This window comes from Pseudorasbora parva, chromosome 1, assembly GCF_024679245.1.
Source record: "Pseudorasbora parva isolate DD20220531a chromosome 1, ASM2467924v1, whole genome shotgun sequence".
In the NCBI taxonomy this organism is placed as follows: domain Eukaryota; kingdom Metazoa; phylum Chordata; class Actinopteri; order Cypriniformes; family Gobionidae; genus Pseudorasbora; species Pseudorasbora parva.
The window spans coordinates 7,871,595-7,883,646 of record NC_090172.1 but is presented as its reverse complement, the minus strand read 5'-3'; the positions used below and the strand labels follow the sequence as shown (position 1 = coordinate 7,883,646).

Here is a 12,052-nt window from a genome sequence, read left to right as displayed (position 1 = left end):
AAGAAACAAACGGAACAACAGTTACATCTAGACTACAGCCCTGGAGTGAGAGTGTGGTCCAAATGAGACATAAAAAGCAGATGTGCACCTTCTTTCTCTCTTTCTGCTCTCTGTGTCGTCTGACCAGCTGACTTCCCTTGCGGGAGATGATGGCCATGTCTGAGGTTGCGTCTTTCACTGGAATGACCGGCTCAGGCTGGAATCGCAGAACAAACATAAAATCATCAATTAAAGACTCAAGTCTGGTGTCTTAGCAATAAGCACATTCATGCATAGAGACACCTGTACCTGCTTAGTGAAGACAATCCTCCCATCCAGGAAGGGTGGAACAAGGTTATGAACAAGCAGATGGACTCTGGTCGCATTGTCTTCCTCAAAGTCCTCATCCACCTCCAAGCGTTGAACTACTCCACTGGTGAGCATGCGGTTGGTCTCCCAGCGTTCGTTATCCTGGAGTGAAACACATGCGAGTACACAGTGGTATCAGTATCAGTATATTAGAACAGGTGCATTCGGTCTTAAGGCTGTAACACACAGCCGAAGTCAAAGAACTAGCTGCACTGAAAGCCAACTCTGTTTCAGCTCGCATTGGCTGCCTCTTGGCCAGAAAGCTGCTCTTAAACACACTACAAAGACTACAGCACCTGCGTGTAAGGAAATAACCGTCTATATCAGCAGGAATATTTTCTATGGTCTATAATCATTCTATATTCGCCACGCAAAAAAGAAAACTAGAACTGCAGATATATAAAACGTAAACAAAGCAGTGCTTGCTTCCTATTTTGAATATTAATCACACTGATCACTTTCTTCATTCCAGGCGGCTCATGTTATTCAGAAATATTTGCGTATTGGAATGCTCAGGTAAGATGTAAAATTAGAACAGCCATCTCAAATTCTTTGCTTGCTTTCATCACTTTCGCTTTTATTCTGGTGCAGTGAATCATTCGTTAAACTGACGAGCCAATCAGAGCAATCTCTCTCACCGACGGCAAATAAACATGCAGAATTACTGATGTGAATCAAACAATAAAAGACGAGGTGAAAATCACTCCCTGCTCTTGAATACATTTCATAACACTTACTTTGAATTACTTTCTTAATTCATACAGTGAAGAATATGAAATGTTTTATCCAATTGTTTGTAAATCGATTCTTAGTTTTTATTTTTAACAACAAAAATAACTATTTTGTGATATTTCTTGTCATTGTTAAATAAGATTTGGATCATGTCGGCCATCCCTACACTGGCAGTCAAGTCTTTTCTGCTTACGAAGGCTGAATTTATTCAATAAAAAATACAGTAAAAACACTAACATTGTGAAATATTATTACATTTTAAAATAATTGTTTTCTATCTGAACATATTTTAAAATGTAATTTATTCCTGTGATGCAAAGCTGAATTTTCAGCATCATTACTCCAGTCTTTGGAGTCACAGGATCCTTCAGCAATCATTACAATATGAGGATTCGCTGCTCAGTTATTAATTATTAATAATGCTTATTTTATCTGTCTTTAATATTATGTTGAAAACTGCTTGATATTATTTGTTTATTTGTTTATTTTTTGCAGAAATGTGATTTTAAAAAATCTGGATTTTTTGTTGAATATAAAGTTCAAATGAACATTTATTTGAAATATAAAACTTTTGTAACATTATAAATGTCTTTACTGCAATTTAATGCATCCTTGATGAATACATTTTTTTTTAATTATTTTTAAATTGTAATAATATTTGACGATATTGCTGTTTTTACTGAAAATAAATGCAACCTTGGTGAGCGTGAGAGAATTCTTTCGAAAACATCCTCATGAATTCTTCCAAACGTTTGACGATCCGTGTACGTCCAGCTCTGTGCTGTGCAGAGAGGTGAGAGTGTGTTTTGCGGTACCTCATTGATTTGCCGCTTCTGTGCTGAGATGCGTTTCTGGGTCTGCTTCTGTAGGATCTGCTCCCTCTTCTTCACATACTCCTCTGAGGTGGATGTCAATGGGTTGTGAAACTCATCATAACCTTCATCCATCATGTACCAGTCTCGATCAGCTTGCTGTGTGGGCATGACACAGTTAGTTAGTACTCATCTAAAATACCAACTTTAAATGACATCCGAAGTGCATTTTACTTCCACACTTTGATGAATTACTGAATGAAACAGGATGTTATTGATCATTTAGGTAACGGTCAAAATGTTTTAGGTAAAGTGAAGCCAAATTTATTTGTATAGCACTTTTCACAATACATATTACTTTAAAGGAAGTGTATGTAAGATTGTGGACAAAACTGGCACTGCAATCACTTTCAAATGACTGAAGAGCAGTGCATCTCATTTCATAATGATCCCATAATGCACCTCAAACTTAAGTAGAATAACTGGGAAACGTCCTGCTCAAGGTTCAGGTTGAATAACTAGATCTTACAATGTTTTACAGTCAGATTCACGCTGAGATTGGTGTAAATCTTTACAGTGTGTACAATCGCTGAGGTTTAGGAAGCCTCTGGACGGAGCTGAAGTTCAGTTATGGTAATGGACGTTTGTTTTCTGAAATACGGGCTGTACACTGTAGACCAATCACAACAGACTGGTCCGTCTGACCAATCAGAGCAGAGTAGGCTCATGCAAAGGAGAGATTTAGAGACTGATTCATCCATCGAGTCGTTTGAGAACCACTGAACATCGTGGTGATGTGCAATGTATATTATGAGAAAATTATGCATGTAAACCTGTTGAAGGAGACCTCTAAAACTAAAAAATTAGGAACCTTTAATTTATCATAATGGGGCACTTTAAGAGCAGGAACATATATTAAGAATCTGAAGAATGAAAATATTGTTTCTGATTTCATGCTGACTTTAAAGAGCACTCACCTTCTGATCTTCCTCCCACTGCTCCTTCTCGTCTTCATTATTAAATAGTATGCCATCCTCTCTATCCTCCCTTTTTTCTCCTACAAAACAAGAAGCCATGTAAATACAACACTACAGGCGCAGTACATACACTACTGTTCAAAAGTTTGGGGTCGGTACGATGTTTGAGTTTTTGAAACATGAGTCTGTTCACCAAGGCTGCTTATATTTTATCAAAATATAATAAAAACGGTAATATTGTGAAATAATATTGCCATTAAATAAACTGTTTTCTGTTTAAATATATTTTAAAATATTATTTATTTTTGTGATCTAAAGCATGACTCATTCTAATAGGGTTACTTGATGCTCAAGAAACATTTATTATCATTACTATTATTTTAAAAAGTGTGGTAGTGTTTTTTCGTTGATGAAGCAAAGCATTTATTTCAAATGCAAATCTTTTTTAACACACAATGTAAATTTCTTTACTGTCATTTTTGATCAATTAAATGCATCCTTGAAGAACGACAAGTGTGTATATACATGATATACAATTGATTTTTATGTTAATCATGTTAAGAACACATCTTTGCTTAACATGAGTTCTTAATATTAATATGGGAGATATTAATATTAAAGATATTAAGGGGGAATCTAATTGCGATATTTTGATAGTGATAAAAAAAGAAAGAAAAAAGAAAACATGTCTTTTAATACTTTAGGTAAAAATAATCAAAATAATAATAAATAATCAAAATATTAATAATCAAAATGAAATAAATAACTAGTAAAACAATCAAATAAAAAGTAACAAACTTTTTTTTTTTTCAATCAATTCAAAAATGCACATACAAATGTTTACGACATTCTCCACAAAAACAACTTGTAATGCCTGTCTTTACCTTTTCCTCTGGACAGGCGTGGTGTGGAGCCAAGATGCTTCCTGTCATTGGCCCACTCGTTGTACTTATATGATGGGGTTGGCAGAGGAGTATCAGCTGGATATTGAGGTTTAATTGACCTGAATGAGTGACAAGGAAACATCTATTCATATTTCTTTTCTGACTAACACAAACCATGTCACCACAAAAAACCTTCATACAAGCATTCATTCATGAGGCTTTGAGGAAGAGAGTCATACCTGTCTCTCCTCTCACTGTCGCGGACTGATCGATGGCTGCGCTCGGAGCGGTCCAACTCACGGTGCGAGGGGGCAGGAGACGGGCTCTCCCAATGTGAGTGACGTGAGCTGGAATATCCACTGTCATCTTCATCCCAGCTGGAGCGTGACGGAGTGACCAAGCCTGCGTGGACATATGAAACGCACTTAACATGTGTTGGTCCTGAAACAGCATTGCTATCAATCAGAATTTAGGTTAAGGTTATAGTTAAGGTTAAGGCTGCACGATTTTGGGGGGGAAATCTAACTGCAATTTTTCTGATAGAAATTTTGATAGTGATTTTTTTTTAAAGGGGGGGTGAAATGCTGTTTCATGCATACTGAGCTTTTTACACTGTTAAAGACTTGGATTCCCATCCTAAACATAGACAAAGTTTCAAAAACTAATGTTGGACGTTTGATGGAGTATTTCTGTGTCAAAAATACTCCTTCCGGTTTCTCACAAGTTTCGGAGAGTTTTTTTTCGAGTATGGGTCTACTTGACGTTAATAGAGCGGAAGGTCCTTGTATGGGCCGTACGGGCTCTTCTCCCGGTAGGGTGCGCACGCGCGTGACTAGCGCGAGAGAGGAAATGCACGCTGTAAACAGTAAACTGCTCTAAGCTGCAGATCCAGTCGTCCGTGAACACTAATGTCGGTTATAGTCCGCGCCACGCTCCACTTCATTCCTCCACTTTGACATTAAGGCGAATTCAACGCTTCAGCACAGCATTCCGGGAAGGCAGCGCTGCATTTGAACCGATTTGAACGCAGAAATGCTTCAGTCGCATCGCAAAGTGGATCTCCACACTCCAAGAACTGTGTTTTTGACGGAGCCGTCCCAGCGATAAACGTTTGGTCCTGCTTTGGAAGCAGCCGGTGAGTAAAACTGCCTCAAATGTCTGTGCTGTGCTTATCGTCGCGTATGTAAACATCAGTAAACGACACGATCGCGTGCTTCGTCATTCAAATGCACTAACGGACTTCATTGCTGTTCTATGTAACTTGCTACACTACTCTGACGTGCAAAACCGTTTTGCTTGCTACTAAGGTTTGGTCGCATACAATAGTCCATAAACCGAATCATGTCATGTTGACAGGCCTCTAAATACAGTACATACCACAGAGACGGACGTCCTGCTGTTGCTGTTTCTATTTCAGCCTCCGAATTAGATTCTGGATCATATCTATTAGCTGAGATAGATGGGTTTCTCCACGCTTGAGGACGTCACCGCTTTGCGCATATGTCATTCTTTAGCTCCGCCCACACGATACGCCTCCAGGCGCTCGGTTTTTTCCGGAAAGACTCGGTACAGCCCATATTTCTTTTACAAATATAATAAAACGAAAGACTTTTCGGAGATATGAAGGATGCAATACTACTCTATAGGTACTCAAGATTGACATGAGATTGACTGAAACTGAGTGTTTCACCCCCCCTTTAAAAGGAAAAAAGAAAAGAAAAAGAAAACATGCTGTGCTTTTTTGTATGGTTGCACAATTTGACAAAAATACAAATAATTGTATTATTATTATTATTATTTTAAAAAATAATTTACTAAATAAGATGTATTACTATTGTAATATTTCACTGTAAAAAACAGTGAAAATTAATATAATAATTATATAATATATTCACATATATGGTGTACTTGTATAGGGCGATTTCTTGTATTACTGCAAAATGTAAGTTATAGAGTAATATAATAAAAAACGAGAAATATTAATATTGTAATATTTTACTGTATGATAAAACATTTAATGTTAAAAAAATAACAATTTAGTTAAGAAAATGTATATAACAAATAAATATTAAATATATACCGTAATCTACAGGGCTTTTAACTCACATTTGCAACTAAAAATAGATGTGTGCTAACTGTAAAATGTATTTAGTAGCAAAGTGTGAATAAAATAATTAATTAATTATAAATAATAATTATTTTTGGGGAATACAGCCTGATTATTAAACTTCAAAAGGCAAGGATTTAATTTAATAAATTTACCTTGTTTCAAGCCATTCTAGCGTTGAATAGAAAGCCGGCAGGAATACTCCAGCAGCGATATTCAACGAGCTAAGCAGCTGGACTCTGATTGGATAACAGCCAGCCAATGACAGCCTGGCTATCAACATCCTTGCTGTATTCAAAAACTGTCACTGAGCTACTAGACGAATTCTGTGAGCGCGGTCTCAACTGGGCGAGCAACACCATGTCAGATTGACCAGCTTTTGTAATCGGCCTGATTTCTCCGCTTATTCCTTTTCAGTGGCAAGAGCTGACAAAGAAGGTAGCAGTTCATTTTCACATTCACGACTTAACACAAACATATATGGACCTAACATATTTAAAAAAAACAAGTAAAAACGGTTGTGCGGGGCAGGGCAAAGTTGACCGAAAGCAACTTGCACTGACATATCTTAAAATATGTCAATGCCATTGTTTTGTCTCAAGATGCACAACAGTACAAGTTTAAACATGTTTTTTCAAAGGCACGTTTATAAGCTACTTAAATGTTCTAATATGAATATTTTTACATTTGAATCTGAACTGAAACATGGCCTACAACGAATATAAATAATTATTTAAAAAAGTTTGAAGCAGAAATATTTGGAAACCTTGTGTACTTCTTGTATTATAATAAATTAAATAATTGAGCTTGTAAATGTCTCCTTGTATCCCTGGATTAAGATAAAACTGTTATTGAATGTAAATTAACTGTAAATCATTTGATAATTGATACATTTGCATTGGGCACTTGAAAGTTTTTTTAATGCTCTCCTAAAATTTTCAACTTCAAAAAAATGAAGTGTCAAGCCCTGATATAATAATGTTATTTTACATTACAAATGTAAAATGGTAAAACTGTCAAATAAACATTTATATTAATGATTAAATTACGACATCCATTCTCAAATGCTAACCCAAACTTTTATTCTGAGGGAAATCGTGGGAACATGTGGCCAAGTCTACGGCGATTCTTTATATGTGAATAAAGCTTAAATTCAATGTTCATCATATAAAGCAATCAAGTCTCTTCAGAATATTCAGACTAAACCCTTCAAACCATAATGGGTTAGCTTTACGATCTTGTAATGAACTTTTTGAAGCATCAAAGTGGTACACGTTAGTTGTGTAGCCGTCATTGGAGGGACGGAAATCTCTCAGATTTCATTAAAAAGATCTTCATTTGTGTTCTGAGGATGAACGAAAGTCTTACTGGTTTGGAACGACATGAGGGTGAGGAATTAATGACAGAATTTTCCTTTTTAGGTGAACTATCCCTGACCTTTGGGTCTGTTACGGGGTGAATCTGGCTCATCGCGGCGAGTACCGCGGCTCATGCGTTCGGATGTGCCGTCCCTCTGAGAGCGCTCACTCCTCACGCTGCCATCACCGCGCTCAGAGCGACTGCTGCTGGATCCACGGCTGCGGCTGCTTTCATCTGCAAAAAGCCCATGAAACTATGATCAGAGCCTGGAATTCTGTGCTGAGATCTCACACGCGGAGAGCACCTGACTTACCTCTGTCTTTTCTTCTGTCTCTGTCACGGTAGCGATCGTGGTCTCTGTCCTTGTCTCTGGATCTGTCTTTGTCTCTGCTCTTGTCTTCTTTGGAGGATGCATAAACCCCATGTTCACGTCTGTCTTTCTCCCTCTGTTGATTTTTCCGCTTAAACTCCTCACTAACCCCTCCTGGGTTAGATGGAGTTTCTGAGCCAGTGACACGGTACTTCCTGTAGAGGCACAAAACAAACAGTAAACCCATGACTGCATAGCATTTATTTATTTGCTTGTGTCCTAGCATGTGATACTTAAGACAGAACAGTAGGAAGGTATGCATTACTATTAAAAGATCTCAATCTTGATTCAAACACCCACACGATCTTATTCTTAAATGACCTAGATTCCCCTGTGGATATTAAGCCTTTGACAAAATAACACCAGAGCATTTAAATCTACATCCGTGTTGCGGCTGATCCAGAGAGAGAAGTTGTCATGTATAGGTATGAAACAGCTTCACCATCACAGTATGATTTATGTCTGTGTTACAAAAATAATAAGTTAACAAAAATAGCTGCTTAAAACGAGGTCAATTATTTAAAAAAATAAAACCTTTTATAAAGACCCATACGACAGCCCTCTCATACAGCTCAGTCATCTGTATATTATACATATCTGCATTATGAAGAGAAACCTCACAGCTCAAGCTAACTCAGCTTTTCTTACTCTTTTACGGTATATGATAAAATATATTCAGGAAAAAAAAGAAAGAAAAAATATATACATATTTTTATTATATATTTATTTATATATTGAAATTTTTATGAAGAAATTTTCAATAGGGCTACCCAAAGTATGTGAATTTTGCTTATGTGGTTTTAATTGCTCCTACATTTTTTTTTGGTAAATTTAGAATACATATTAGTATGAAAGTTACTGGTGAATAATAGTTTGTTCATGAAAATGTTCATGCACAGATTTCACTCACAAATTCATGCGTTCACACACTTTGTGAATGAGACCCAAAAAAAACGGGGCCGTGTTCACAAAACATCCTAAGACTAAAAGTAGCTCTTAACCTGCCGATTTAGGAGAAACTCTTAAAAATAATATATTTAAAAGTCCTAATTTTAGGATTAGGACAAAAAAAATTCCTAAGAGTATTTCACAAAGCATTTTAGTGCTAAAATGTGCTCCTAAATTCAAGAAGACTCCTAAGTAAATAGGACAAAATCACAAGCAATCCTAATGCCTGTTGCTGGCAATCCGCCTCAGCAATTCCCCCAAAGACACTGCTCACCATTGAGACAGCAGGCAATAGGTGCTGAGCCTTCTCCCCTTTTAAATTAAAGAAATATATATATATATATATATATATATATATATATATATATATATATATATATATATATATATATATATGGGTGTAAAGTTACATTTGTAAAGATCCATTACGGTACAGTGCTTTTGGTATGGTGCATGTGTGTTGGTATGGTGCTTCTGTTTTAAGTGCAGAACACACTTCAATCCGAACATAAATGGTTAGTTCAACCAAAAATGAAATTGATGTCATTAATGACTCACCCTAATGTTGTTCCTCACCCAAAAGACCTCCATTCATCATCAGAACACATTTTAAGATTCAAACGGTGTGAATCGATCAATGATTCGGGTCGCCAATATCGCGTGATTTTCAGCAGTTCAGATCGCATCAAACTGCCAAACTGCCGAAATCACGTGACATTGGCGACCCGAATCATTGATCAATTCACATCTAACTGCAGAATTGAAGCGGCAAATGATGTTTCATAAACAGTTCGGAAAGAGCATGTTCAAATGATCTATCCAATCAGCTCGAGAGGATATGTTTCATATGAAACATCATTTGCCATCACTTCAATTCTGAGGTCTCTCAAGATGCAGACACGTAAGAAACTGACGTTGGGTCTCATTCATGAAACACAAGCAGAACGAATGTGTGTAAATCATTAGTAAAGCCGTTCTGACATAAATTTTCGCATTCATAAAAATGCTTGTATTTTTAAAATGTTAGTTGGTATGAAACAAATTTACACCTGCTCCTGCAAAACGCTTTAAAATGCTTTGGTGGACACATGATAACTGAATATGTATTAGTAGGCATATAGCCAATTGTTCTCTTTAGCATTTGTGCAAATTACTGGAGCCAAACCTGAGAAGGAAGTCCAGAAGATTCCACACAGCGTTCCTGGACACTCATGGGTGGGTGGGGATTATGCTAATTTATACATTTTATTTACATACACGTGTTAAACTACCGAATCTGTGGTATACAAAGCATTTGTGAATCCAGAAGAGAAAGTTTTCGTAAAAGGTCCATTTTACATGCAAATACTCAGAATTTGCTCGAATATTTCCGAAAGTTTCATGAATGAGGCCCAATTAGCTGAAAATATAGTGGCACTTAGCCTACATTTTAAAACCTTTATTTGAATATGGCAACATTTTTGTTTTAAAACCTTTATTTGAATATGGCAACATGATATCTCATTCTACAATATTTCCATGACTGAATCACTGACATAGACTGATAATTAGTAAGCGTGTTGACATCCCCCATAGCAACAAGGCCAACCCCGCCCTTTCTCTTAGTTTACGGTTGGTCTCAGCTTTTTGAATAGGAAACTTTTACCTAACTTTTACTGCTATTTATGAAAACTCTTAGAGGTAAGATAAAATATTTTGTGAATACAGCCCCTGATGTAGCACAAATAATTTTAGGTTACTCTTACTCTTTAGGTTACTATTTTAAAGTGAGTTGGTTAAGTATTACATTAATTAACTACACATACTTACTATAGGGCTGGGATTATGGTTTGGTTGAGGGTTTGTTGCATGTAATTATGTATAATTTACTGTTGTTATTATTATAGTAAGTACATGTAAGAAGGACACTGTAAAATAAAGTATTACCATATTTTCTAAGAACAACCCACCTTTCTTTTTTCCCGTTCCTGCTCTCACCGCCCTCTTCAGTTTCTTCATCAGACCCTGAATCACTTTTCCCCTCCTCCCAGTCCTTGTAGGAAGACACCTTGGATTTCTTGGGTTGGTCATCCTGGCTTTCCTTCCCCTCACGTTCCTTGCGTTTCTGGGCGGCCAGCAGATCGAGGCCCAAGAGCGAAGTGCGTGGAGCGGGTGCTCTGAACACATGTGGCTCTGTTGAAGCGCTCTTCTTTTTCACTATCAGCCCTCCGACCTGCACACTGGGGTCACTCCCTTCTAGTCGATGCAGGGAGGAATCATCTTCCATCTCTTCCATCGCAGCTGAGCTGTCGATCACAGCACTCAGTTGATGGACTTCTGGTGTATCTATAAAGCGATTGCCAAAAGTTACTCATAAGGGCTAAAAATACACAGGCTTTGTGTTAGAGGTCACATAAACACATGAGATTAAAATGAGTACATGAGACTAATAAGGAAATGGACATGTTCCACTGTTACATAAGTATAAAATGCCTTTAAACAATACAACGGGTAGGTTTTGCCACTTGTCACTAAAAAAGTCAATTCTAACACTGTTTCCACCACAATACAAGTTACTACAGCTATTGTTAAAATAAAGCAGTTATCATTAGCCACCACTGCCACAACAACAATAAATTATAGAAAGATTTTCAGCTACCTATGATTTTGAAGAACCCAAAGTAATTTATGATTCAATTTAATGTTGTGTGTCTTAAAATATTACCAATAACAGTAGCAACTATAGTATTTTGGCTGCTTGCCACGGTAAGTTAGCTGTAAGGTTAGAAAACATTAATAACTGAACGGAAAGAATAGCAACGTGATAATAAAACCAGCGCTGCAGTTATGTAAACAATACTATCAATATGTAGTTTAATAGAATGAAGATGATTAAACCAGTTATGATGTACATTCTGAATCGCTATAATTTGTTAATGTAAAGCAGCACTGTTGCACTTTTAATTTGTAAGGGAAAAAATGGGTTTACCTTTCAAACGATAGGTTCCTCAAAACAGCTCAACACTATATGATAAAAGTTATGTGCTGTATGATAAAATACAAAAACATTCAGGGAATTAGCATAGCGGTAAACGTCAACATTGTGTACAGTAGGCCGCCATTACTATCCCAGCATTCACAGGGAAGTGACGTCCGTGGTTCTGTCTGATGATTCCTAAACGGATCGAATTTGTTGAACCGATTGTTTTAAACGATTCAGTCAACATGCTCTATGGTTCGCAAAGCTTTAGTATTGTAAACGATCGAACTGCAGATTTGAGAGCTAGCAGGGATATGCTGTTTGTGATTAGGGTTTTGAGTTGAGTCGTATTTGTGCGTTGGCTTTCTGTGTGTTTTATCATCACTTCACTAATGTGAATTGAAACATTTGTGATATTTAAACGATTGTTTGAATCATTCCGTCCGAAAGAACCGACTCCCCCATGAGTCAGACTTACCACCAGCACTTTTTACCAAGCGATTTCTTCTTCAGAACCACTTCCAGCATATTTATTGTTGTTGTTGTTGTTAGTAGT

The 12,052-nt window shown here is 36.9% G+C and overlaps 1 protein-coding gene across 1 annotated transcript in view; it reads right to left on the bottom strand.

Annotated features, from left to right (window-relative positions):
• The window catches only part of dhx38 (DEAH (Asp-Glu-Ala-His) box polypeptide 38), a 33,862-nt gene extending 22,211 nt beyond the window's left edge, over nucleotides 1-11,651 (bottom strand). The window contains exons 1-10 of the mRNA XM_067414998.1: nucleotides 11,506-11,651; nucleotides 10,487-10,862; nucleotides 7,533-7,744; nucleotides 7,298-7,453; nucleotides 3,993-4,155; nucleotides 3,754-3,872; nucleotides 2,870-2,949; nucleotides 1,896-2,051; nucleotides 289-450; nucleotides 89-196 (exon numbers count right to left, since the gene is read on the bottom strand). Coding sequence (XP_067271099.1) covers nucleotides 89-196; nucleotides 289-450; nucleotides 1,896-2,051; nucleotides 2,870-2,949; nucleotides 3,754-3,872; nucleotides 3,993-4,155; nucleotides 7,298-7,453; nucleotides 7,533-7,744; nucleotides 10,487-10,812 — 1,482 coding nt within the window. The 5' untranslated portion in view covers nucleotides 10,813-10,862; nucleotides 11,506-11,651. The remainder of the gene's footprint in view (nucleotides 1-88; nucleotides 197-288; nucleotides 451-1,895; nucleotides 2,052-2,869; nucleotides 2,950-3,753; nucleotides 3,873-3,992; nucleotides 4,156-7,297; nucleotides 7,454-7,532; nucleotides 7,745-10,486; nucleotides 10,863-11,505) is intronic.
• Between the last annotated feature and the right edge of the window lie 401 nt (nucleotides 11,652-12,052).